At 59.2% G+C, this 26957-nt stretch overlaps 2 protein-coding genes across 2 annotated transcripts; both read right to left on the bottom strand.

Annotated features, from left to right (window-relative positions):
• Window positions 1–544: 544 nt before the first annotated feature.
• Window positions 545–5982, bottom strand: MOGS (mannosyl-oligosaccharide glucosidase). Its single transcript, XM_053254565.1, has 5 exons — window positions 5886–5982; window positions 5169–5522; window positions 3132–3352; window positions 2534–2721; window positions 545–2424 (listed from the first exon to the last, which is right to left on the bottom strand). The coding sequence occupies exons 1-5, from the start codon at window positions 5974–5976 to the stop codon at window positions 702–704; spliced, it is 2577 nt and encodes an 858-aa protein (XP_053110540.1). The 5' UTR covers window positions 5977–5982; the 3' UTR covers window positions 545–701.
• Window positions 5983–9002: 3020 nt separating this feature from the next.
• On the bottom strand, window positions 9003–17557 carry LOC128326854 (programmed cell death protein 4-like). The gene is made up of 11 exons (XM_053254591.1): window positions 17284–17557; window positions 16217–16502; window positions 15935–16032; window positions 14312–14425; window positions 12175–12396; window positions 12002–12099; window positions 11744–11858; window positions 10859–10966; window positions 10557–10667; window positions 10271–10410; window positions 9003–9902 (listed from the first exon to the last, which is right to left on the bottom strand). Exons 1-11 carry the CDS (start codon window positions 17350–17352, stop codon window positions 9851–9853), a joined length of 1413 nt encoding a protein of 470 aa, XP_053110566.1. The 5' UTR covers window positions 17353–17557; the 3' UTR covers window positions 9003–9850.
• Window positions 17558–26957: the final 9400 nt, after the last annotated feature.

The raw sequence follows: 26957 nt of genomic DNA, 5'->3' as shown, positions 1-26957 counted from the left end.
TGTGCATCACCTTACACTTGCCAACATTGAACTGCATTTTCCATTTCATCGCCCACTCCACCAATTTGGAGGAATCTTTTTGGAGCGCCTCACATTCTGTTTTGGATTTCACTACCCTAGATATAGCTTAATGTCATCTACAAATTTGGCGACTTCGCTGCTTACCCCAACTTCTAGATCATTTATGAACAGGTGAAAGTGTACGGGCTGCAGTAGAGATCCCTGGGGGACCCCACTTCTTTCTTCCTTCCATTGTGAAAACTCTCCACTTATACCTACCCTGTTTCCTGTCTTCCAACCACCAGTTAGCAATCCACACATGTACTTGTCCCCTTATCCCATGACTGCTAGGTCTTTGATGAGGAACTTTGTTAAAAGCTTTTTGGAAGTCCAGGTAGACGATGTCAAGTGGATCACCTTGATCCACACACTTGTTGACACCCTCAAAGAACTCCAAAAAGTTGGTCAGGCAAGATTTCCCTTTGCAGACTCAATCCTCAACCCTCCCCTAGCTCCTGCTCCCTGCGGAAGAGGACAAGAGAACTTCTAGCTTCACAGCTTTATTTCATTAAAAAAATAAAGAAAAATGCCCTGGGGTTCGGTGGCGGGGAAGGCAAGGCCCTGCACGGAGCCCAGAGGGGCAGTGTGCCCAACGGGGCTGGCCAGCTGAGGCAAGGGTCTTGCCACCAGCCCCTCGGTGGCTAATATTCCTCGGCCATCATGAGCACCACCAAGGCAGACCAGCCTGTGAATGGGTGGCAGCCCTGGCCCCTGCCCGTGCCGTCGTGATACTGCTCCCAGCTGTAGCCACTCTCCACATACTGCCGGAAGACGTTGCCGATGAGGTTGGCTCGCAGCTCCTGGTACAGGGCGGCCGCTTGCTGGCGGTAGGGCCCCTCCAGGCGGCTGTAGTGGTGCAGCGCCCGCACGGCCAGGTAGTTGATGTTGATCCAGATGGGCCCCCGCCAGTAGGGGGCATCGTGCTCCGTGTTGTGCTGGAGGTAGAAGGGGCTGGTGCGCGACAGAGAGCGCAAGCCAAAGGGCGTCCACAGCTTCTCGCTGCGTATGTCTGCCAGGAGGGAGCCCAGCCGGGGCGAATCCGGGCGCAGCAGCTGCAACAGCAGTGGGAAAAGGCTCACGTAGCCCAGGGCGCCCCCCACAAACTGCAGCCTGGGAGGTTTGCGGACCACCCGCAGCAGGCGTGGGGTGGGGAGGGGCTGGCCCGGGGGAGGGGGGCGGGGCCGCTCACGCTCCAGCGCCACGGCCAGAGTGTGGTTGCCGTAATCGGCAAAGGTGCCCAGCGCCTCCGCCCAGTGGAGCTGGTCCAGCAGCTGGTTGTTGCTCAGCACCTCGGCCATGTGCCGGTAGTCCCCCGCGGGCTCCCCCAGGCGCGTGGCCACCTCAGCCATGACGGCGGAGGCCACCGCCATCCAGCAGCGCAGGTCCAGGTGGCGCTCGTCCGGGGAGGGGTGGGAGGCGCGGGGGTAGTCGTCCAGCCCGGAGGTGAGGGTCTTGGGGTTGAGGAAGAGCTGGGTGTCCTGGTCCCGCCCGCGCCAGCGGAAGGTGGAGGGCAGCGGCCCAGCCTGCGTGCGGTTGTACCAGGCGTACCAGCTCTGCAAGCGAGGGAAGAGGCGCCGCAGGTAGTCGGTCTGGGCTGCGCCCTGGGCCAGCAGCTGGCGGAGGGCCAGGAAGAGGGTGGGGGGGTTGCCGGCACTGCTGTGCTGCACCACAAAGGCGGGGGGCACCTTGCTGCGGGCCTCGTCGTCCAGGATCTGCTCCCGCGGGATCCAGCCGTCGGCGTTCATGAGGTCGAGCCAGTGGGCCAGCACCTCCCGGCCCAGGGCTGGGTCCCAACGGCCCAGCAGGAGCTGGTGGAAGCCTTCGTCCCACAGGAAGCCGCGGGGGAAGAAGGAGCGGGAAGGGACGGCGGTGAAGAGGGGGCCCTCCGGGTAGGGCTGCGGCAGCTCCGTGTGGGGAGACTGCACCAGCGAGCGCCCGTGGAAGTAGCCCAGGCCGCCCAGCATGTTGCTGAGGAGGGCTCGGGCAAAGTGCTGCTCCTGCTCCGAGTAGCCCTTGCGGGACAGCCCAAAGGTCTCCTCGAAGCGCTGCTGAAAGGCAGCGGTGTGGCTGCCCAGCTCCCGGGTCAGGGCCTCCCCCAGCAGCCGCCCCGCAGGGCGCTGCCCGACGCTGCCCGACTCAAAGGCCACCTCCAGGCGGCAGGGCAGCGCCACGGTCACCTGGTGCACCAGGAGCTGGCTGCGGGGGGGCTCCCTCTCTCCGGGCCCCCCTCGCTGGGCGTCCACCCCAAAGTAGCGGCGCTTGGGGCCCCCTGGCGGGGCATAGACAAACCGCGGGCTCAGGCTGGCTTTCACCACTTCGCTCAGGCGGTGCAGCCCCTCGGCTGTAGCCTGCAGGTAGTTGTAACTGGAGAGAGGGAGACACACACACACACACACACACGGCATGAGAGACGCGCCCTGCCCGCCCCCCCCCCCCGAGCATCCGCCCTGCGGAGAGCACGGCAAGACGTTACCTGGCATAGAGCGGAGCTGTGCCAGTCTCAGTGGTGGGCCGCTGGAAGGTGATGGTGAAGTGACCCAGCTCCTCCGTGGTGCCTGCCAGAGAGGCCAAGCGGCTCTTCTCCTCCACCCGAGGCTGCAGGGCCCCCTGGCCATCCGTGGCCACATAGAACAGGAGGGAGACGAAAGGCACCGGGGCCCCCTGCACACAGGAGAGCGGCGTCGCTTGCTGGCCTGCCCCCCACAGCCAAAGGGCCTCCCAAGGGCCTCCCCTGCGCCTGGGCCTTCGGGAGGGGCCTCCTGGGGCCATGGAGCCGCCTCCACGTCTGGCTCTCACCGGAGGTCCCGGAGGAAGGCTGAGCGCATCTGCTCCGTGGCCCCTGGCAGGCGCTCTGGCGTTGCAGGGAGGCAGGAGGTGCAGGACGAGGACCTGCCCCAGGGAGGGGGCCTGGCCCCAGGCTGCCCAGTGAGAGGGCGCTGGCATTCGGGGGGGGGGGGGCACTCCCAGCAAGGAATCCCCTCCGAGACGGACGGCGCAGCCTCGAGCGGAGGGAGACCGAGACGGAGCAGACACGGGGATCCGCAGCGCCTCCGCTGCCCTCGGCCACCCACCTCGGGCCTCGCGGTGACCCTCCAGCTCCAGTCTCCACCGTGCCGGCCGCCGGGCCGCTTCACAAACTCCGTCTGCAGGCTGAGGCCCACGTCGCGGATCTCCTGCACCCCAAAGTGGACCCCGTCGTGAAGCAGCCAGCCGTAGCGGGGGAGGCCGTCGCTCTGCTCGCACGTGTGGCGCAGCCGGATGTCCCCTTCCAGCTGGTGCATCCACATCAGGCCTGCAGGAGAGAGGGCAGCACGGCTGGCAGCTGCTGCCTGCAGAGGGGGCCGGACGGAGCAGGGCCAGCCCTCCCGCCAGCACCAGCCGCGGGCCTTCCTGGGTCCCTTCTCTGGCCCTCTCCTGCCCCTGCAGCCCGAGGGGGCCCTGGCCGGCCGGGCAGGGGCTGAGGAAGAGACCTGCCCTCCCTCTCCTGGCAGCCATTCTGGATGGGTGGGCAGACGTGGAACCCCTTTCCTCCAAGTCTGAGGCCAAGGCGGTGGGTGGGGGGGGGCGTGGCCAGGGAAACCAGAGGGCACGCTCTGAAGGGCACCTGCTGCCTCCGGGGCTGCCAGAAATGCTGCCTACTAACGGGACAGGAGCCTATGCCGGGGGGGGGGGGACAGGGTGCAGCTGCAGAGCCCCTGCGTGGCGAGCAGAAGGCCCTGGCTGAGTCCTGGGCAGCAACTCCAGGAAGGGCCGGGGAAGACTCCTGCCCGGCAGCAGCCTTGGAGAGTTGCTGCCAGTCAGAGCAGACACGCTGGGTTAGAGGCAGCCCAGGGGTCCAACTCTGTGTAAGGCAGCTTGAAGTGAGTGTGGTTCTTTGTCCCCCACAGCTGTACTTGGGAACTGTTTCAGAAGTTCAGGGCTTGGACTAAAGATATTGGATGGTTGATTAACTCTATAAATTGCCGGATGAAACAGCTCCTGGGGCGGAGCAGGTTCCTCCTAGGAAGCTGCTTTATCCCGAGGGAGGGAGGCCTCTTGCAGCTCTCCTCCGCCACCATTCCTTCTGCCGGACAACAGCAAGGACTTTGACCCAGCCCTACCCGGAGAGCCTGTCAGGGGTTGGCTTGGGCATATTTCACCTCCAGGCAAACCCTCCCCAAGCGAATCGAGAAAAGAGCGGAACCCAGAGCGGCTGCACAAGCACAGCAGGGCCCTCTCGCGGTGGCCCCACCCGCCGAGCCAGGATACCCAAGGGCGGGGAGGACCCCTTGTGAGTCTTCCTTCTGGTGCCTCTGTTGGGACTGGCAGGCGTCCAGAAGGCCCCCCCCCGCAGGTGGCTTTGGAGCCCGATCCACCCTCCCCACTTCAGGTTCTGTGAACTGGGGGAGGGCCAGCTGCCCTGCAAAAGGCCTTTGGGGAGACTCAGTGGGAGTCTCTTGCAGGGTTGCCAACTGTCCCTCATTACGCAGGGATGAAATGTTGGTCCCTGTAGGGACAGCCTGGCTCTCCCACTCAGTCAAGAGCAGGGATTCTCAACGTGTGGGTCCCCAGATGTAATCGGACTTCAACTCCCATAATTCCCAACCAAAGGCCACTGGGGCAGGGGATTATGGGAGTTGAAGTCCAATAATATCTGGAGCCCCAACGTTGAGAACCCCTGGTCAAGAGCAGAGAGTCCAATTGCATCTATGTCAGTGATGCTCAGGCGCTTGATTACCACCACATGCTCCTCCCAGCCAGCCCCCCTCCCACTTGTGTCCCTCATTCTGGCAATGAAATGTTGGCAACCCTAGTCTCGAGTGAGGGAGACCGTTTTGCCCAACGCCCTCTGCAAACACCTGCAGGCACATTGCCCTCTGGGCTGGGGGGTCTGGCCTTTGCACAGGGTGTGGGTGACCTCTGGGCCCTCGTCTTCTGTACCGTCCCTCAGTGGCTGCTGCTGGAGGACCAGCGAGGGAGCAGAGGCAGCTGTTGCTGGGTGGCAGCGGGGACAACGGAGCGGAGGGCAGTGCCCCACGTGTCCCGCCCCAGGAGGGATGCTGGGGGGTGAAGGGCCAGGCAGAGCCCGGGGACCACGGCAAGGGGAGGGGCCGTGCGCTGAGCATCACCTGTGACCAGCGACTGGGGGCTGCGCGTCTTCATCCCGAGGTAGACCTGGGGGCGGTAGGAGCCCCAGAAGAGGTGGGGGGCGGTGGCAGGGCTGCTGCTGTTGGGCTCCAGGATGCGGGGCGCCGGGTGCAGCGTGACCACCCGGCTCTTCAGCCACCAGCGGGCGTAGAGGCTGTAGGCAAAGGCCGCGCAGCCCAGCGTGCCGGAGGCCAGCGCCAGGAGCGCACACACCTGCCCCAGCCCCAGCCTGGCCCCGGGCCGCTCCCTCTTCCCTGGAGCCCGGGGCCCCCTGTCCTGAGGCCGGCCCCCTTCGGGAGCTTTCCGCCTGCGCTCCCGGGCCATCCTGCGCACACCTGCAGCCAAGGACACGCGTTAGGCCCCAGAGCCCACCCCGGCTTGGGAGCCCGAGGGCCGCCTGCTGGGGGGGGGGGCAGCTGCAGAGAGCCTGGCGGGCACCAGCCCCCACGTGCAGGCCTGCAAGCCGGGCGGCCCTCTCCAGCTCCCCCGCCCGGCTGCTGCCAGCTGAGCCCCGACTCCCCCGCCGCCACCAGGGGTGGGAAGGCAGCGGCAGCAGCCGCCGCCGCCGCCGCCGGGAGACCAGCCAGGCCCAGGGCAAGGCCGGGTGGGGGCAGGTCCTGGGGGAGGGCGGCCCACTCCCAGCCCAGAGCGACCGGGGGGGCCCTCGGCGCGGAGCTCCCCCGGCGGCCGCAGCCTACCCTGACGTGTCCCTCCAGCCTTCCGGGCCGCCGCCACACTGCCCCCTACGCCCCGCCCCCTGCCGGAACTACACTTCCCAGCATGCCTCATGGCCGCAGCGGCGGCCGAGACTTCCGGCTCTGAAGTGTTGCCTCCCACACTCGATGCATGCTGGGGAACGTAGTCCTGAAGGGGTAGCCTGGGGGCTGCCGCTGCTGTCCCCTGCCCTGGGTCACGAAGGGAGGCAGCTGAGCCAGCCCCCCCCCCCTCAAGGGAGCGAGCTTTGCAGGTCCCTCGGCCTTGCCAGGGGGAAGGGCTGGGCCGCAGGGATAGCCTGGACTCCGGAGACCCCCTTTCTCCCCCTGAGTTATGCTTATGCAAAATGCCTCCAAGTGTCGGTCATGTGCCTGCCGCGGACAGTCTCGTGCAGCTGATCTCATCTCTCTGGCCATCTCAGGGCGACTGTCAACCACCCCAAAGGGCTGGATACTTGACCCACATTCCAAGGGTTGCTCTGAGCTCTCTCTCTCTTTCTCGAGCAGAGACCGACTGCCCAGGCCCGGTGCCGTCAGTTTAGATCCTCGTTCCAGGGATCGGTCCGATTCCAAGGTCTTCAGCTCTGAGTCCATACATTGTTCTGAGACGAAGGACCTCTCGGATGCTGGTTCTTCTCAGCCACTTTGTTCTCTGCATATGCTCTAGAAGAGCACCTCAGAGCCCAAGGAACTGCACACGACCCCCTGGGAACTCTCGGGTCCTCTAGCGAGATACAGCAATTCATGGCAGAGACATGAGAAAGACAGACCCCACTGCCCAGGACAAGGCCAGCTGTCCCTGGAGCCCCCCGCCAGGTGGGGGGAGATCCTGCGGGAGGGCTGCCCACTGTCTTGGGAATGTTTCCTTAACTAGTAGCAATAGCACTAGCACTTACATTTATATACCGCTCTATAGCCAGAGCTCTCTAAGCGGTTTACAATGATTTTAGCATATTGCCCCCAACATTCTGGGTACTCATTTTACCGACATCGGAAGGATGGAAGGCTGAGTCAACCTTGAGCCCCTGGTCAGGATCGAACTTGTAACCTTCTGGTTACAGGGCGGCAGTTTTTTTACCACTGCGCCACCAGGGGCTCAGTAGTAGAGCTTTTACAGAGAAATAACAGCTGCCAGGTGGTGTGTGTTGCCTTAATGATGAGTAATAACTCATCCATAAACACTACAAAGAACACCTTAACTTTGTAGGAAAAGAAAAAAGGAAGAAGTTGGGAGAAAGGTGGGGAGAGGTAGAGAGATTTGGATTCGAGGAGGGAACGGAGCAGAGGTTTTTCCGGAAAAGTTCCTAGCACCAGGCTTCAGACTGGACCCAAGGCTGCTCTTGTGGGAAACTAGCTTCAGGTGTTGGAAGGTCTCGGAGCTTATTGAGAGTGTTGGTCCCAGGAAAAGGCAGGATCCCGTTCCAGAGAAGAATCTCTACTCTGCTCTTCAGCAGAGCTCCCAGACAGACTCTGTGCTTTGGATAAGGCCTGGCTCACCGGTGCCTCCTTTTGGACCCACACTCCACAGTGCCCAGCCAAGTCAGAAGTCAAAGCCAAAAGGCCTCCTCATTTCCCTCCAACAATCTCTCTCTCTCTCCTTTTGCCATTTCGCTCATGCTGTTTTTAGTGAAAAAGTGCTCCTGCCCCTCGCTTTGGAAACGCCTTTCACACAGAACTTTACCAGTCTTACCAATGCAAAAAGTAGCACTTCTGCCAGCTTCAGACAGCAGCGAGAGAGGAAGGTGCTGGAGGCAGATGCTGACTTCAGTGACAATGGCGAAAGCATCACCTCACACTGCGCGGGAGGAGGCAATGGCAAACCCCTCCTGCATTCTACCAAGAAAGCCACATCGCTCTGTGACTGCCAGGAGGCCACACCGACTGGATGGCACAATCTTTAATTTTTTTAATACATCATGAATTTTGCTATCTCTGGAGTTTGTCTCGGAGGATAGCAATTCTTGCAGCGCCAAAGATGAGAGATCGGGGTGGGGTGGGAGTTGAGAGTAAGGAAAACCACAAGGTGCGAAACAACCTTCTTGATCCTTACTGACAATCCTCTCTAATCTCTCAGTGTTACATAAACCTTGCCAGCCCAGGCTGCAATATAGACATGCATTGATTAGCACGATTATGGCAAAACTCAGGCCCAGTTTGGTGCAGGATCTTGATCAGTGTTTCAAAAGCTTCTTGGTCAACCGGTCGATGAGAACAGCACAGACCCGTCATTCCGAGAAAAGGCCTCTCGGTCAGCATGCCCTCCACATGCACGCCCCATGCTCAAAGTCCAGAGCTCCCCCCAAGCATCTCCCGGTCGATGAGGCTCTCTCCTAGTCTCCATCTGAGGGGAGGATCTGACTGTCCCCGGCCCCTATAAAAGCAGAGTCTCCTCGCCCAGGGAGGCCCCAGGCCTCCGCTTCCTGGAGCGGCCTGCTCCTCCCTCCCGGGCCCAGCCTGGCCTGCAGACGGGCCCTTCCTCAGGCCACCACATGGCAGCACCAGCTGCTGATGGGTCAGCCGCAGGCTGGGTCTCATTCAAGCTCCTGGGTGGGCTGGGGCCCCTCTGTGGCAGGAGGGGACTCTTTCTGACCCGAGCCCTGCCCCACTCTCCCACAGGGGGGTGCGCATGCACCAGAGCCAAAGGCCCCTGCCCAGACACCAAACCCACAGAGCCCAAGCCGGCCACCCCAGCCACTCACAGAAGCGGCCCCCCGAGGGTACGTGGCTTCTCAAGGGCACCCTGGGAGGCCCCCATTTGCAGAGCTCCTTGAGCCCCCCCCCCGCTGCACTGACTGCTTGAGCCCCACTCTCCAACCCAATGGGGGGGGGGCGCGTGCGCTGGAGGCAGTTATAGACTCTGCTTTGCATGTGTTGGGAGCCCATCCATGAAAGACGCTGGGCAGCAAGCCCCCTCGGAAGAAGCACACTCCACTGCCAGGCACTTGCTGGCGAGGGGGGGCAGGGCTGCTGCTTTGCCCCCCAGCGTGTGGGACAGCACTGCTCTGGGCGGCAACGCAGAAACGGAGACAAGATTTCATGCTCCCACGGCCACAACCGCTCCTCCCTTCCCAGAAAAGCCCACACAGGGACGAGGCAGCCACCTCCTTCGAATACAACTTTTATTGGGGGTTTTCCCACTCGTCACCCATCCCCACCACCTGTACCTCCAAGGACATCGGGGAGCCTCTCCTCCTCCTCCTCCCCAGCTCCAACCAGTGAGATCTGCCCAGCAGGCTGGCTCCCCCCTGCCCGGAGACACTCCAGCCTCCCCTTTGCAGAACAAGGGTGGGCTTCTGCCTCAACCCCTCTCCAGCCCCACCCAGCCCCATAATCCCTCCCCACCACCTACAGCCAGACCTTGCCAGGCACAACAGAGGCAAGATGGGGTGGGGGGCAGCAGTGGGGAGGGGGCAGAGGCAGGCCTGCTCAATTGCCCCCCCCTCCGCCCACTAGACCGTTGACCCTCTTGGCTACTGGGGGGAGGGACATCCAAAGTCTCTCTAAAATAATCCCGAGACCCAAGAGAGGTGATCAGCGGGTGTGTGTGTGTGTGTGTGTGTGTGTGTGTGTGTGTGTGTCTGGTGGTTTTGCCCACAGCAAGGGGGCTGGGCCTTTGAAGAAGGGGGTGGCCTCTGGGGCCCAGCCTACCTCTCCTCCACTCCCTGTGGGTCTGGGGTGCAAGTCCTCTTGGCTTCCTGAGATTGTGGGGGGTGGGGGAGTAAGCAGGACTGGGCAAGTCCCAGAGGGGGGCTCCCTGCAGGAAGGCCAGCCCAAGCCCAGCAGGGGATGGAGCCTGCTCTCTTCCGCGATCGTCCAGCCCGCTGCGTGGATGCCCGGCTGGGGGTGTTCAACAAGGGTCTCCCAGCCTCTCCGTGGAGGTCCACAGGCCGAGCTGGGCTGGAGGCATGGCGGGGGGGGGCCGAGCAGAGGGCTGGGCGGAAAGCGACCCGCTACGGCTTGACTTGGCCACCATCTCCCTCGCTGACGAAGCGTTTCCGGCCCCTGAGGAGAGAGAGGGACGGGGTGGGGTGGGGTCAGGGCAGAGCCACCACACTCCCACAGCCCCCCCCACTTGCCTCTCCCATTCTAACTGGCAGCCCACCTCCCCCATGTTGGCAGGCTCCCCCCTCCCATGAGTACAGCTATCTAAAGAAGGTGGGAACGGAGGAGACCGAAGGACCTTCTTGGACTCACGGAAAGGCACTTGTACCGAAAAAAGGCCACGCTGAGATGGCTGCGGAGAGGCCTGCAGGACATTTTGAGGGGAGCAGGCCAGCACTGGGGAAAGCAGCCAGGCGGGGGGCCCTCAATGCCAGCGCAGCCCCCCCCCCACGGGGCCTGCCTCAAGGGGCGGCACAGCCGGGGCGTACCGGGCAGGGCACGTGTCTCTCAGCTGCTTGGTGATGACGCCTTCGGCAAAGCAGAGATCCACCAGCTGCTCCAGGATGCTGTGAGCCAGAGGCACGTCCAGGCTGAGGTCTGCAAGCTCACCGTACACCCGCTGGAAGCCCTGGGGCAGAGGCAGAGGCAGGGGCAGGGGCAGGGGCCCAGGTCAAGGCGAGGCGGCCCCCTCCGCCCACAGCCCAGCTCCTCCTCCGTCCGGAAAGGGGCCCCGTGCCCAGACGGAGCTCGGCAGGCAGCCCAGCGCCCGCTCACCCGGTTCATCTGGTCCAGGGTCACCAGCCCCGTCTCCCACAGCACCTTCAGCAGCGTCACCATCATGGCCACGGCCGTCTCACCGGAGGACTCCAGCACCATCACCAGGGCCTGGTGTGGGGAGGGAAGGAAGCAAGAGAGAGGGCAGCGCGGAAGGAGCCTGGCAGGCACCCAGCGAGATGCCACACCGCAGGGAGCACCACTGGAGCATCGCGCAGCCCCCGCCCCTGCCGAGGGGGCCGCCACGTGCCCCCCCCCCCGCTGCCTGGCTTGTGGCTTCTCCCCCCCCCCCCCGCCTCTACCTCATAGACAAGCTCGTGGTGGAAGTGGGGCACTTCTAGCTGGCGCAGGCAGTGCTCAGCCTCAGACACCTCCCCGGAAAGCAGGTATTCGCGGAGCAGAAGGTTCATCTGGAGGCCGGAGGGCAGAGGGGGAGAGAGAGGAGTGGAGCTGGACACCCCCCGGGGGGCACAGCATAGAGGGGGGGCCCGGTGCAGCCACTCTGCCCAGCTCCCAATGCAGCTTCTCGGTCTTGTCCCCTGAATAAGACCCCCTTCAGTGCAGGCCTGGCATCTAGCGGGACTTGCCCATTCCCTGCAAACTGCCCTTTGGCCACCTGAGCAGGTGCAGAATACACACTGGGCCCACCCCACAAGGGAGCCCTGCCCCACTAAGCCACACATCACCAGCAGCACAGGCGGGGCCAGGCAGGCGGGCCGTCCCAGGAGCCCCGTGGCCTGCAGGCCTAGTTGGCCCAGCAAAGGTGGCCAGCCTCACTGGCTCCGGAGCCACTCAGCCCCTCGGCCCCCGAAAGAGGAGACCCCGGGCTCCCGCCTGCCCAGGGGCCCCCATTTCCAGTCACCGCTCTTCTTGTGGGACTCCCGGGGCATCCCCCGTGGGGCTTCCTGGCACTGCCCAGACTCTGACCTATGGCACACAAACAGCACAATGGCATGATGCGCCCCTAACTCGCCCCGGGTAGCACTCTGCACATGCTCAGATATAACCCTCATCCTCCCCCCCCCCCCGCTGAGCCCTGGCAATGTGAAGCTGTTTCCCAGCCAAGCTCTGAGGAGGCCTGCCTCCAGTTAGGCCCTGAACCCCCCCCCCCCTGCTGGGGCAGAGACAACCACGCAGCCCCCACCCGCCAGAGAGAGCAGGAGCCCTGCAGCCCTGCAGCCCTTCACCTCCTTGATGAGATGCTTGACCGGCCTCTGGCCGCCGCCCACACCCCACACGTTGTCCAGGTGGTTGACATCGCGCTTGATGCGCAGCAGGACAGCAGCCCGGTCAAGGGCGGCCCTGCAGAGGAGGGAGGGCGGTCAGGGAAGCAGACGTGGGGCCAGGCAGGAGGCCGGCGGGGTCTCCCGCCCACCCGCCCAGCCCTGGCAAGTCTGGGCCACAGCCCTTGCGCAGCGGGCAGGGCAGGAGGCCGGCTCTCTCACCGCGCATGCTCACAGTCGACACGGCCCTTGTAGCGCTCCAGGAAGTCCAGCGGCAGCGCATGGTCAGCCACAGCCCGGGCGATGAACTGGCCCAGCATCTGCACAGACAGACGGACGGAGTCAGGGCCCAGAGGGCACACGCCCCACACCGTGCTCCCCCCACCCGCCCTTACCTGGGGTGCTTCCGGCGTGTCCAGGATGAGGTCCGGCAGGTCACGCAGCATCCCATCAAAAGCGGTGGCGATGTCTTCGGAGCTCAGCACTCTCCCCACCAGGTCCGACAGGAGGCGGGACGTCAGCTCCCGGTGGCTGGCCTTGCCCTCCAGGGCCAGGGCCACGGCCAGCGAGGGGACGGTGGCTTTGTGCCCTCCCAGGTTCAGCTCCCGGAGCAGTTCCTGCCAAGGCCAGGCCCAAAGCCCACCTGTCAGGAGGCAGCGGCCAGCCCCAGCCACTCTCGGCTTCCCGACTGACGCAGGCACCACCAGGCCCCTGCTCGGCCCTCCCGGCTGGAGGCGAGGGGCCTGGGGGTGGGGGGCTAGTGGGCTCCCTTTCCTAAACGGCACCTTCCTTCTGCCACTTATTCTTTGCATTCTGCTGGGGCCCGAGCTCCAAGGAGAAGCTGAAGAAAGGACTGCTTCTCAACAAGCCGTCTTGTATCAATCCAGTAAATTTGCTGTTAGTTGATCTGGGTCTTATCACCATTGCCACCTGTACATTCAGAACTTGAGAAGCAGAGCAAGTCTGTGCCTCAAGGAGTTCAATCTAAATGTAAACCACAGTGGAGTAGGCGGGGGGGGGGGGGCGCGGCAGGCCAGCTCAGCCAGGAAAAGGGGATGAGCAGAAGGAGGGAGCTAGAGGACTCACCTCCTCGCCAGAGGCTGGTGGTGGGGAGGGGTCCCTGGCACCCCCGACATGCCCACCGCCCAGAGCCAGGCCAGACAGGTCTGCAAAGGGCAGGGGGTGGGGGGATCTGGCTCTTGCCAAGGGCCGCAGCTGCTGGTGGGGCTCCTCCCCTTGGAGAACGGCAGGCCTGAGCAGCTGCCCCAAGCCAAAGGAGGCCCGGCCAGGGAACGGGCCTCCTCCTGCCGCTCCGACCCCCAGCTGCAGCCTGCGGCCTCAGCCAGGCATGCGCAAGACAGGCATGCAATTCAGCCCTCTTCAAAAGCGCTGGGGGGGGGGAGGCAGCATGCTCTCCGGAGCACGCCCGGAAGCACCCCCTGCTGCTGGCTCAGAAGCCTCCCTCGCCTGCCGCCTGGTTGCCTCTGCAGACAGACGCTGTAACGGGAAAGACTCCCCCCCCCGCCATGTTCAGAAGGGTGAGGCGCCCCCCCCCCCGGCCTTGGCCCAGGAGCCCATCCGTCCTGGAGGCCAAGGTCTGTCTGAAGAGACGGGCATTTCCAGTGTGGGCGGCAGCCTCCGGCACGGAGGCTCCGGGCAAGCTCTCAGGAAGACCCCTCCCCTTTTTAAAGGCTTGGCCGGACAGAACTGGGCTCAAACCAACCAAGTGGATTCCGGCAGAGCTCTGCAGCAGCAGCAGCAAGGAGCAAAACAGCCCCAGGGTGGGGGACGCCCCCCCCCCGGCAGGAGGACGTGCGGAAAGGGCCTTGGGGTCCCAGTGGACGGCAAACTGAACCCTAACCAGCAATGTCTGGAAAGGCTGAAGGAAGTGGAGAGATTCGCCAGCAGAAAACAAGGCTGAGGCCCCGGGGCGGTGGGGGGACACACACACACACGCTGGCAGTCCCCTTCCACTCCCCGAAGGGCTCTCACACCGGAGAGGGCTTGCTCTGCTGCCCTGGAGGGCAGGCCTAGATCCAAGGGGCTCAGCAGCAGCAGGAGGGCGGACTTCAGGGGAACACGAGGAGAAATGTCTCAAGGGGACACATGGCTTGGCAACGGAGCCCAGGCCGTGCCGTGGGGCACGTCCTCCCAGGCTGGAGACCTCCAAGCAGGGGCTGGGCAGGAGGGCCTCCAGGCCCCCACCCCCGCCCCCCTGGCATGCTGGGGTCCTCCAAGCTGCCTCCTCCAGGGCTTCAGCTTTCTCCAGACCTGGTCCTTCCCAGCACCTCCTGCAGCGGCTTCCAGAGCAGGAATCGGGCCCTCCAGCACACCAGGCAGGGGGCCCTGGCCCGAGACCCCTCTTCTGGCTCCCCTGAAAAGGTTCCTGCTCAGGTGGGCTCCTGAGCATGTTTGGGTCTTTCTTCCCTCCCTCCCTCCCTCCCTCCCTCCCTCCCCGCAGAGAGCGGCATCTTGCCTGCCTCTGGCTCACTGGAGACACCCCCACCCCACCCCGCAGAGCCCTCCACTCACCACCACCTCTAGGGTGTCTCCATGCTCAAAGTACTCCAGCACCATGGGCTGCACGTTCTTCTCAAGCTCCTCTTCCTCCAGTTCAGGCACCACCGTGGCGTAAATGGTGTCCCCCTAAGGAGAGTCCAGGGGGCAGGGAGGGCCCTCAAGCAGGCGGCAGCAAGTCCCTGCCACGCCCCCTCCCTGCCTGGGCCCACCTTGCCCCAAGAGCGCCCACACGGGGGGGGGGGCTTGCAGCCTGCAGAGCCAGAACAGAGGCTGGCCGGGGGGGGGGGGGCAGCCAGCAGGAGGCCCCTCCAAGGGCGGACGTGGATTGCGGCCATTGTGCATTGTGGGCTCGGCAGGCACAGAGCCATGTCCCCCCCTCGCAGGAAATGTGGCCGGGGCCCATGCCCCCCCCCGCTTCTTCTCCACATTTGGGGAGGGTGTCAAGGAGCGGCTGGGTAGGAGGCAGGGCTCAGGGCCAGTTTGGGGAGCCTCTCCTGCAGGGAACCCAGCTGAGGGCTCTGCAGAGTGGGGGGGGGGGGAACAGGCAGCCCCGGCTCTCCTCCCCCTCCCTCCCTCCCTCCCCAGCCCTGAGCTGCGCTGGGGAGACGCCTCCTCCGCCCACCTGGGAAGACCTTTCCGAAGCATTTGCATGCATGCATGCATTTGTCTGCTGCTGACCACTGTGCAGCTGGTTGCTGCTACTGCTGCTGCTGTGATCTCGGTTGCATTTTTTGGATTGACTTTATTTATGTGTAAACAATACTTTGTTTTTGTTGCTGTTTTCATGTCTTGCTGTACATTGCTTTGAGCACCTCAGTGGGAAAAGTGATTTATAAATCATCAAATAAACCTGCATGACTGGCATAACTTGTGAAACTAGGGAACACATTTGCCTCATCTGGCAACAGGGCCTCAGCACCCCATCCTCCTGGGTGGCGTTACGGTGACAGGGCAGTCAGCACTTGTTGCATCACCACTCACTGGCGGAGAGGGCCTTTCCCCATCCTCAGCTGCCCCCCACTCCCACCCCCGTCCTGTGCAGCCACTTGTGGGGAGGGGCCGACGGAACCTGCAGCCAGGCACATCAACAGCTTCCCAGTCTGCATTCAGAGATCATCATAGGAACCTAGGAAGCTGCCATCTACTGAGTCCGGCCCTTGGTCCATCCAGCTCAGGATTGTCTACACAGACTGGCAGCGGCTTCTCCCAGGCAGGAGTCTCTCTCAGCCCTCTCTTGGAGATGCTGCTGCCAGGGAGGGAACTGGGAACCTTCTGCTCTTCCCAGAGCAGCCCCTTTATCCCCAGAAGGGGAATCTCTCCCAGGGCTCACACTTCTGGTTTCCCATTCATGTGCAACCAGGGCAGACCCTGCTTAGCTCAGGGGACCAGCCCTGCTGGCTGCCACCAGACCAGCTCTCCTCTCCTCTCCTCTCCTCCTCCGTGAGAGCTGAGTGACCCTGCAGGGCGGCTGGGAGCCATCCAGGAGAGCAGCAGCAGCTTCACCTCCGGAAAAGGGGGGCATTTGCGGTTCTCTCTTTGGAGACAGGAACCTGCCAGAGAGCCAGTGCCCTAGAGACTCAGGGAGCGGGAGGGGGACCCGGGGGGGGGGGGGGCTCGCAGTCCTGACCCCTGTACCTGAGCTGCCTCGTCGTAGTTGGGGTCCCGAGCGTCGGGCTCCTGGTAGCTGTAGACCACGCCCGGTGCGCCCCACACGCCTTTGCCCCCTGCGCCACCTGGGGAGAGAGGGGGCCCCTGTCAGGAGCCCAATGACCGCACAGGGCCTGCAGCCAAGAAAGCCACCCCCCCCCCCGCGGAACTGAAGGCAGGAGCGGCTGCTACCCAGGAGCTGGCGGGGGGGGGGCGCCTGTGGGAGTGGGGCGACGGGCTGGGGGCAGCAGCAGCAGCAGCGGGGGGTACCTTTCTTGGGCAGGCCGCGGCCCCTGCCCATGCGGGACCTGCGGTCATGGCTTTTGCCCTTGGGGGGGCTGCTGGGGTCCGGGCTGGGCTCCCCGCCTTCCGAGAGCGATTCCCGGGTGGAGTCGCGGGAGGAGGTGCGCCGCAGCCGCCGCTTCGCCTTGGCCTTCAGCCGGGCCTCGTGCAGGGACTTCTCCGGGGGGCTCCAGGCGCGAGCCTCGTCTCCACCCTCCTCCAGCAGCTCCTCCGCCGCCAGCGCCTCTGCCGTGGAGCCTTCCGGGTCCGCCGCCTGTGTGGGGCACACCGGGAGGCGCGTGAGCAAGCGGCGGGGAGGCCCTCTGCACATGGGCAAGGGCGCGCTGCCCAGGGGGCCTGCTGCTCTGGAGAGGCTCCCGGGCCCAGCCCGGGCAACCCTAGCCCAGGCCAGGCAGGGAGCCCTGGCTGTTGGCTGCGAAGCACTAACCCCAGAGGCAAGGCCCGTCCGCGAGGGGCACTGCCCGGGGGGGCGGGGGGGGCAGGCGTCCGTAGAATGGAGCCAGGGAGGCTCTGCGCCAGGCAGCTCGACGGGGCTGCTGGTGGCTTCTGCTGCAAGCCCGGCGCCCCACGGCCCGAGGAGCTGGCTGCCAGGGGCTGCGTCCCCCCCACGCCCCACGGCGGCGCTCCAGGTGCAGGTCTCCCCCCCCCCGCGAAGCTTCCCAGTCGGCGGGTCAGGCCAGGCCGGGCCGCCAATGGCTTGCGAGGCGCCGGGAGCCGCCCCAAGCGGGGGGGGGCGGGGCTCCCCGGAAAGATCTGACTCGCGCGACGTGTGTTGGCCCCGGGGCAGCAGCAGCAACGCGGCTGGCGGAGAAGCCGGAGAAGCCTCCCCCAGGCGGGACTCACTCGAACCCCCCCTCCCCGCCAGCCCCGTCCGGCGCTCCGCGACGACCCTCGGGGAGCAGCACGGCGCGTGGCCTCCTCCTCCTCCTCCTCCTCCTCCCGGGAAACAAAGCGGTGCGCGGCCCGGAGGTCGGGCGCTGCTGGGAGCCCGGCGGGTCGGGGGGCGCGCCTGGCGGGCGGGGCCGGACACTTGCCAGCAGGAAGGGGGCGCGGTCGCATCGCAGCAGCTCGCCCGAGCTGGCCGGGATGGCCGAGGCGGACATGAGGAGGCGGAGAGTGCCCGAGCGGACGGGAGAAGGAGAAAGCGCGCGCGCGCGTGCGTCGCCGGCCGCAGCCTGCCTGTCCCTTGCCCGTCTGTGTCCGCTCCGTCGAGGCTCGGCTCAGACAGGCCAGCCGAGCAGCCCAGCCACGCCGCGTTGCGTTGCGCTCGCCGAGCCCTGCGGAGGAAGTGAGCTCACTCAGAGCAGGGCGCGGGGGGAGGCGGGCTGGGCTGGGCTGGGCTGGCTTGCTTGCTTGCAGCGGCGGGGAGAGGAGGGACCGGAGGACGCGTCGCCCGTCCCGCCTCCTCCGATCGCTCCGCCCGCCGCGGCTGCCTCTCTCCGCTGTTGCGCGGGGGTACGGAGGGCGTCGGCGGCAGCAGCGCAGCCCCTCCGGGGCAGCCCTTGGCCTGGAGGGGGGAAGATTCTGGCTCCCCCCACTCCGAGACAGAAGCCAGCCGGGCATGGCGGGGCCGGGACACAAGACACACGCGACGGCCGTGGGCCAGGAGCGCCCCCCCCCCCGCCGGCTCTCCTCCAACGCTGACGTGTCCCTTACAGAAGGGCAGCCTCCTGTGGCCCACCAGAGGCCGGCTGGGAAGCCCACAAGCAAGAGGTGAAGGGATGCCGCCCCCCCGCTGTGGCTCCCCTGCGGCAGCTGGTCTATTCAGAGGCTTCCTGCGCCTCTTAGCCTGGAGGGGGCCACCAGACTAGTAGCCATGGATAGACCTCTCCTCCATGACTTTGTCTACACCCCTATTAAAGCATCCAAGCAAGAGGCCACCACCACATCCCTTGGCAGAGAATTCCATAGATTAATTGTGTGCTGTGTGAAAAAGGACTCCCTTTTGTTGCTCCGAAATCTCCCAGCCTTTTTCAAATGTGAGAGAGGGAGAACAAATTCTCTGTCAACTCTCTCTAATCGATGCAGAATTTTATACACCTATATCACGTCTATCCATGTGGTTTCAAACACATGATGCGAAGACCCAGCTCCCTTGAGAAGTCCATAATGCTGGGGAAAGTTAAAGGAAAGAGAAAAGTTGATCATCATGGAGAGATCACTAAGAGGCAACACCAACTTGATGACACTTCAATCAATCAATCAATCAATCAAATCATGTCTCTTTGTCAGTAGCCATTGATAGACCTCCTCCATGAAGTCATCCAAACCCTCTTAAAGCCATCCAGGTTGCTGGCCGTCGCCACATCCTATGGCAGGGAGTTCCACAAGTGGATCACGCATTGTGTGAAAAAGTACTTTTGGTCCTAAACCTCCTGGCAATCAATTTAATGGTGTGACCCCTGGTTCTAGTGTTGCATGAGAGGGAAAAGAATCTCTCTCTCTCCACTTTCTCCACCCAATGCATGATTATATAGACCTCTATCATGTCTCCCCGCAGTCGTCTTTTTTCTAAACTAAAAAGCCCCAGGTGTTGTAGCCTTGCCTCCTAAGGAAGGTGCTCCAGGCCCCTGATCATCTGGGCTGCCCTCTTCTCCACCTTTTCCAGTTCTACAATATCCTTCTTAAGATACTGTGACCAAAACTGAACACAGTACTCCAAATCTGGCCGCATCATAGATTTGTATAAGGGCATTATGACAGTAGTAGTTTTATTTTCAGTCCCCTTCCTAATGAATCCCTAGCATGGAATTGGCCTTTTTCACAGCTGCCACACATTGAAAAACACATTCAAGCTGTCCACCATGACCCCAAGATCTTACCAACAGCTCAGAACCCATCAGCGTATATGTGAAGTTGGGATTTTTTTGCCCCAATGTGCATCCCTTGACACTTGCCAACATTGAACCACATTTGCCATTTTGTCACCCACTCCCCCAGTCTGGAGAGATCCTTTTGGAGCTCCTCACAATCTGTTTTGGATTTCACTACCCTAAATAGTTTAGTGTCATCTGCAAATTTGGTCACTTTGCTGCTTACCCCAATTTCTAGATCATTTATGATCAGGTTAAAGAGTACGGGTTGCAGTACAGATATCTGGGAGAACCCGCTTTTTACTTTTGTCCATTGTGAAAACTCATCCCATGACTGTTAGGTTTACTCAAGAGCAGTGTTCTCTCTAATTTCCCCCCTCTGTGTGAAATTAGTTTTGTTTGGGTTAGCAATATCAAGGCGTTGTGTGTGCACATGCATTCAGAGAGGCTCTTCTAGGGCGTTAGCAGGGAGAGTAGGCTTAGCCCACTCTCCTCGCACATGAGCAGGGCGGCCGCCCTGGGCAGCCAGATCGGCCACCCACACAACTGCCGGCTCCGTTACGGAGCTGGCAGGGGCTGGGGGATTGGGGGCCATGCGGCCCCCCGGAAGCTCCAGCATGCCCTGCGCAAGCGCGCAGGGCATGCTGGAGAAACCCCTGAGCTGGGAGGCTGCTTTTGAGCCTCCTGGTCGCAGGTCTGCTTGTCAGTTGCCGCAGCTAGCTCCCCTAGCCTGATTTCACCTGGTTATGGGAATAGCCTCAGAGTGGGGCCTTCCTGATTAAACCCGAGTGGGATCTAAAATGAACTGAGCGGACATCAGAAAACATGTGAGTGTGTACACGTGTGCACCCCTTAGAGGGAACACTGCTCAAGAGCCTTTGGTGGGGAGCTTTGTCAAAACGTTTTGGAAATCCAAGTAAACTATGTCAACCGGATCACTTTGTCCACATGCCTGTTGACGCTCTCAAAGATCTCCAGAAGGTTAGTAAGGCAGGACTTGCCCTTGCAGAAGCCATGCTGGTTCTCCTTCAGCAAGGCCTGTTCTTCTACATGTTTAACAATTTTGTCCTTAAGTATGCTTTCCATCCATTTGCCTGGCACAGAAGTTAAGCTAACAGGCCTGTAATTTCCTGGATCCCCCCCGGATTCCTTTCTTAAAACTGGAGTGACATTGGCTACTTTTTTCTAATCCTCTGGTACAGAGTCTGATTGTAGGGACAAGATGCATATTTTTGCTAGGAGATAAGAAATTTCACATCTGAGTTCCTTTGGACTCACGTTAGCCATGTTGGCGTCGTCCTGAACCTGGTGGTATCTTTCCTTCTTTGTGTACTTTCCAACTGAGCTTCTAGTATTGTGGTTTTCAATCAGTTCCATGCTTTCTGGAGTGATTTGACCCTCCTGACTTTCCCTTTCAACTTCCTTTTAACCAGTCCCCTCATTTTTGAGAAGTTTCCTCTCCTGAAGTCCAACGCATCTGTGTTGGACTTCCTTGGCAATGCTCCACCCCCCTAGTAGCTGAACTGGACCACACTGTGGTCTCTGTTCCCCAGTGGTTCTGCAACTCCGACATCTCACACCAGGTCCTGGGCACCACTCAGGGTTAAGTCCAAGGTTGCCTTCTCTCTGGTTGATTCCGTGACTAACTGTTCTAAAACACAGTCATTTAGCATGTCTAGTAATTTGGCCTCTCTTTCATTACCTGAATGTGAATTTACCCAGTCTATGTGTGGATAGTTGAAGTCACCCATTATTACTGCCCTGTCTCTCTTTGACGCCTCTCTGATCTGTTTCTCCAACTCCAGGTCACTCTCAGCACTTTGATCCAGAGGGTGGTAGCACATACCTAGTAACACATTTCCTTTCAGTCCTCATAATGTGACCCATAATAGTTCTGTGGAGGACTCTGGTCCACCTAGGTGTTCTAGCTTGTTGGAATCTATCCCTCCTTTAACTTATAGTGATACTCCACCCCCAGTTCACCACTCCCTGTCAGAGTTTATATCCCGGAATCACCGTGTCCCACTGGTTCTCACTGTTCCACCAGGTTTCCGTTACACCCACTGTGTCTATGTTTTAATTGTTAAACCAGCACTCCAGCTCACCCATCTTCACTTAGAGGCTTCTGGCATTGGTATATAGACACCTCCTATATGCTGAGTCTCTTACCTGGTGTTGGTGTGTGCCAACAATCTCCTTTACCATCTTTTGACCAGCTGCCCTGTGTTTCCTTCTGCTCTACTCTGTCCCCTTTTGGTTTATCCAAAACATTTGCACCCTCACACCTTAGGGGATGCCACCCATTTCCTGCCAGTAATCCTGCAGGAGTTATTTTAAAAGCTGGTCTGCGACCTTCTTGATTTTAAGCACCAAGAGTCTGGTTCCGTCTTGGTTCAAGTGGAGCCCGTCCCTTTTGTACAGGCTTTGCTTGCCCCAAAACGTATCCCAGTGCCTAACAAATCGAAACCCCTCCTGCCGGCCCCACGGTCTCATCCACACATTGAGACCCCTCAGCTCCACCTGTCTCGCTGGCCCTGTGCACGGAACAAGTAGCACTGGGTGATGGGCCATCATCATCATCTGAGGAGGGGTGCCCTCCTTCTTGCCCTGAGGGACAGCAGAGGAGCCATCACTGCTGGGACAATGCCTGGCTTGTCTTTGAAGCTCTCGCCCACCTTTCTCTCTGGCTCTCTCAGCCGTGGCTCCCCCCCGCCCCCCAGCCTCCAGGGCCAAGCCTGCTGCTCCCCTGACTGTGCCAGGAACTCCTTGCTCTGAGCGCACCTGAGACTCGTGCCCTCCAGCAGGCGGGTGGTCACACAGTCACGCTCCATGCCCAATGTGCTAAGAGCTCCCACCCTCTGCTGGGCTACTGCCTTCCTAACGGTTGTTTCTTTGGGTGGACCACCTGGGCTTCTTCTCCTTCTTGCTCGGTGGGCGGCGGCATAGGGCTTGTTGAATTGCAAGGCGGCACTTTTTTCACCAGGGAGTTGGGGTCTGCCGCAACTTCTTCTCCCTGCCACTCAGCTGATGCAGGTGCTCAGCTCTCCCAGGCTACCTTGACCTGATGGTGCTAAGGCATTCGTACTGTTCAGTGCGCTGGTTCCAAATGTGCACTAGCGCCCCCCCCCTTGTGTGCAGAGAGGCTGTTGTCACAAGATCACTCCAAGGTCATGTGACACCCCTCCCCCTTTATGAAGGCTCTAATCCGGGGCACCAGTATGTGGAAGTAATTCTCACTGTGCCTCCTTCACACAGTAAATATGTCAAGTAAATTGTGTATGTCGCCTAGGGATGCACATATTAGGGGGGCATATCCATCTATCCGTCCAATCGAGGACTATGCCCCTCTAGTCCCACTCTGTAGCATTCCCCAGTGAAGGCATTCCCCCACTCCCCACATGTCTAAAACTGAACATGTCATAAGAACATAAGAACAGCCCTGCTGGATCAGGCCCAAGGCCCATCTAGTCCACCTTCCTGTATCACACAGTGGGCCACCAGATGCCGCTGGAAGCCACAGACAGGAGTTGAGGGCGTGCTGGCTGTCACATCCTGTGGCAGAGAGTTCCACAAGTGGATCATGCGTTGTGTGAAAAAGTACTTCTGTTTGTTGGTCCTAGACCTCCTGGCAATCAATTTCATGAAGTGACCCCTGGTTCTAGTGTTGTGTGAGAGGGAAAAGAATCTCTCTCTCTCCACTTCCTCTACACCATGCATGACCTTATAGACCTTTATTATGTCTCCCCACAGTTGTCTTTTTCCTAAACTAAAAAGCCCCAGGTGTTGTAGTCTTGCCTCCTAAGAAAGGTGCTCTAGGCCCCTGATCACCTTAGTTGCCCTCTTCTGTACCTTCTCCAGTTCAACAATGTCCTTTTTAAGATGTGGTGACCAGAATTGTATGCAGTACTCCAGGTGTGGTCACACCATAGTTTTGTATAAGGGCATTATGATGTTAGCCGTTTTATTTTCAATCCACTTCCTAATGACCCCTAGCATGGAATTGGCCTTTTTCACAGCTGCCGCACATGACACTTTCAACGAGCTGTCCACCATGACCCCAAGATCCCTCTCCTGGTCCGTCACTGACAGCTCGGATCCCATCAGCATATACTTGAAGTTGGGGGTTTTCGTCCCAATGTGCCTCACTTTACACTTGCTAACATTGAACCGCATTTGCCATTTTGTCGCCCACTCGCCCAGTTTGGAGAGATCCTTTTGGAGCTGCTCACAATCCATTTCACTACCAGGAAGAGTTTGGTATCATCTGCAAATTTGGCCACATCGCTGCTTACCCCTACTTCTAGATCATTTATGAATCAATTAAAAAGCACCGGTCCCAGTACAGATCCCTGGGGGACCCCACTTCTTACTTCCCTCCATTGTGAAAACTCTCCATTTATACCTACCCTCTGTTTCCTGTCTTTCAACCAGTTAGCAATCCACACATGTACTTGTCCCCTTATCCCATGACTGCTAAGTTTCCTCAGGAGTCTTTGATGAGGAACTTTGTCAAAAGCTTTTTGGAAGTCCAGGTAGACTATGTCAGCTGGATCGCCTTGATCCACACACTCGATGTCAAAAGCAAAGTAAATTAATTTAATTTTATCAGTCAATGTACTTGTTCTTACCCTTGGCTCAGCTCAGCAGTCTGCACTGTTCATGGCTTTCAGGGTACTGTAGTGGCTTTCAGAGAGGCAAAGAGGAAGCCAAAGCACACCCCAGCAACTGCGCCCCCCACCCCAGTGTTTCCCTACTGCTGCCTTTTTATTCCCAGCAGGCAAGCACGAGGCTTCTTGGGCTGAGGCTGCAAGTTGAGAGTACGAGCGAGGCCGGGGGCCCCAGTTCCAACCCCCCCCCCACCCTGCAGCCTGCTCTCTCCCTACAGATGAATTTCTACACACAGCAGCTCATTAATGCATCTACTTTGCAGGGTTGTTGTGAGGGTACAAAGGGGAAATCCATAGCCCTGTCTAGACACTAGGACCTGAACACATCAGCCTACAGGTGAAACTCAGAAAATTAGAATATCGTGCAAAAGTCCATTAATTTCAGTAATGCAAATTAAAAGGTGAAACTGATATATGAGACAGATGCATTACATGCAAAGCGAGATAAGTCAAGCCTTAATTTGTTATAATTGTGATGATCATGGCGTACAGCTCATGAAAACCCCAAATCCACAATCTCAGAAAATTAGAATATTACATGGAACCAAGAAGACAAGGATTGAAGAATAGAACAATATCGGACCTCTGAAAAGTATACAGTGTACTGTGCTTGATTGGCCAGCAAACTCGCCTGACCTGACCCCATAGAGAATCTATGGGGCATTGCCAAGAGAAGGATGAGAGACATGAGACCAAACAATGCAGAATTGCTGAAGGCCGCTAATGAAGCACCCTGGTCTTCCATAATACCTCATCAGTGCCACAGGCTGATAGCATCCATGCCACGCCGCATTGAGGCAGTAATTGCTGCAAAAGGGGCCCAAACCAAGTACTGAATACATATGCATGCTTATACTTTTCAGAGGTCCGATATTGTTCTATTCTTCAATCCTTGTCTTCTTGGTTCCATGTAATATTCTAATTTTCTGAGATTGTGGATTTGGGGTTTTCATGAGCTGTACGCCATGATCATCACAATTATAACAAATTAAGGCTTGACTTATCTCGCTTTGCATGTAATGCATCTGTCTCATATATCAGTTTCACCTTTTAATTTGCATTACTGAAATTAGTAGACTTTTGTATGATATTCTAATTTTCCTAGTTTCACCTGTAGCAGCAAGACGCTCCCCCTGCTTCCATCCACATATGCTCTGAAACACCCACCCACAGCCCCTTTAGGTGCACTTAGTGCGTGAATCTCAGAAAGTGAAAAGGTCCAGAAGTGGAATCAGGTGGCTCAGAACTTGGCTCTCAACCGACATTAGACCAGTTTGGTCTGGGAGGTCTGGTCTCCGCTCCTTTGAGTGTCCATCCTTCAGAATTCTTTCAAAAGGCCCGGGGAATCTCTGCTCTCTGCACACAGAAGTGCTGGGTGAGCAGGTTCAAGAGAGTGCTCTATCTGGGCTCCATCCTCCTCCTCACCAGGTCCTCTTCTGCACCCTTTCCAGTTCTACAATATCCTTCTTAAGATATGGTGACCAGAATTGTACTCAGTTCTCTAAATGTGGCTGCACCATAGATTTGTCTAAGGCCATAACAACAACAACTAGCTGGGCCAGGCGCAGAGCATCTGCACCTCTAATTGCCACCCCTGCTTTCTCCCCACCCCCCATTTTTTTGCCTGCCCACTGGCCGGCCGGCCGCTACTGCCATTTTCTGCCCCATCCCCATTGCTATCCAGGCAGCTGCTCGCACTCTTGCAAGAGCTGCCACACATGGGAATAGTGACGGGTACACCTGAGAGAAAGGGATTTAGTTATTTACCACCCCCTTCCTAATGAACCCTAGCATGGAATTTCCTTTTTCACAGCTGCTGCGCCCTGTCTACACTTTCAGTTAGCCACCCACCCCACCCCGATCTCTCTCCTGCTTAGTCACGGACAGCCTACATTGATCTGCATTTACCATTTTGTCACCCACTCCCCCAGTTTGGAGAGATCATTTTGGAGCACCTCACAATCTCTTTTGGATTTTATTACCCTAAATAGCTTAGTGTCATCTGCAAATTTGGCAACTTGGCTGCTTACCCCGACTTCTAGGTCATTTATGAACAGGTGAAAGAGTATAGGCCTCAGTAGAGATCTCTGGGGGAACCCACTTCTTACTTCCCTTCATTGTGAAAACTCTCCATTTATTCCCACCCTCCGTTTCCTGTCCTTCAACCAATTACCGATCCACACATGAACCTGTCCCCTTCCCCTTATCCCATGACTACTAAGTTTACTCAAGAGCCTTTGGTGGGGAGCTTTGTCAAAAGCTTTTTGTAAGTCCAGGTAGACTATGTCAACTGGATCACCTTTATCCATGTGGCTGTTGACACTCTCAAAGAACTCCAGAAGGTTAGCGTGGCAAGACTTTTCCTTGCAACAGCCATGCTGGTTCTCCTTCAGCAAGGCCCGTTCTTCTATGTATTTATCAATTTTGTCCTTAAGTATGCTTTCCATCAACTTACCTGGCGCTGAAGTTAAGCTAGCTGGTCTGTAATTTCCCGGATCCCCCTGGATTCCTTTTTTAACATCAGAGTTACATTGGCTACTTTCCAGTTTTCTGGTACAGAGTCTGATTGTAGGGACAAATTACATATTTTTGTTCGATCAGCAATTTCGCATTTGGGCTCCTTCAGAACTCGTGGGGGAGGGGTGCTATCTGGCCCTGCTGATTTGTTAATGTTTAGTTTTTCAAGACACTTTAGAACATCCTCTCTCATCACCTCAAATTGGCCCAATTCTTCAGCCTCCAAGCCTGAGCAGCTCAGTTCTGCAGAAAGTAATATGGTCAGTATCCTCTGCCATGAAGACAGATGCAGAGAACTCATTCAGCTTCTCTACAATAATTGTATCCTCCTTAGTAATCCTTTTCATGCCCTCATCATCTAAAGATCCAGCCACCTCTTTGGCAGGTTTTCTACTTCTGATATATTTAAATAAGTTTTTGTTATTCCCCTTGACACTTCTAGCTATCTGCTGCTCAAACTCTCTCTTTGCATCCCTTATTGTCTCCTTGCATTTCTTTTGCCGGAGTCCCTTCCTGTTCTCTTCATTTTGGCGGGGCTTCCATTTTCTGAAGGACGTCTTCTTCCCTTTTATAGCTTCCCTGACTTTACTTGTTAGTCATGTTGGTATCCTCCTGAATTTGGTGGTACCTTTCCTCCTTTTTGAAGTTCCTCATCAAAGGCCCTTGAGCAAACTTAGCAGTCATGGGATAAGGGGAAGGGGGAAGGTTCAA

The sequence above is a fragment of the Hemicordylus capensis genome, chromosome 5, assembly GCF_027244095.1.
Source record: "Hemicordylus capensis ecotype Gifberg chromosome 5, rHemCap1.1.pri, whole genome shotgun sequence".
In the NCBI taxonomy this organism is placed as follows: Eukaryota; Metazoa; Chordata; class Lepidosauria; order Squamata; family Cordylidae; genus Hemicordylus; species Hemicordylus capensis.
Note: the sequence above shows the minus strand (reverse complement) of the source record. Positions and strands in the feature narration are given on the sequence as shown.

What these genes read in the sequence shown, in the direction of transcription:
- MOGS (XM_053254565.1), bottom strand. Translation starts at nt 5,976, where the DNA reads ATGAGGCATGCTGGGAAGTGTAGTTCCGGCAGGGGGCGGGGCGTAGGG. An exon ending in CCCCCAGTCGCTGGTCACAG is followed by an intron (nt 3,353 to 5,168) that starts GTGATGCTCAGC and finishes TCTCTCCTGCAG; the next exon opens with GCCTGATGTGGATGCACCAG. An exon ending in GGGTCACCGCGAGGCCCGAG is followed by an intron (nt 2,722 to 3,131) that starts GTGGGTGGCCGA and finishes TCCTGTGTGCAG; the next exon opens with GGGGCCCCGGTGCCTTTCGT.
- LOC128326854 (XM_053254591.1), bottom strand. Translation starts at nt 17,352, where the DNA reads ATGTCCGCCTCGGCCATCCCGGCCAGCTCGGGCGAGCTGCTGCGATGC. An exon ending in ACCGCGCCCCCTTCCTGCTG is followed by an intron (nt 16,503 to 17,283) that starts GCAAGTGTCCGG and finishes TGCCCCACACAG; the next exon opens with GCGGCGGACCCGGAAGGCTC. An exon ending in CCCTGGACCAGATGAACCGG is followed by an intron (nt 10,411 to 10,556) that starts GTGAGCGGGCGC and finishes CCTCTGCCCCAG; the next exon opens with GGCTTCCAGCGGGTGTACGG.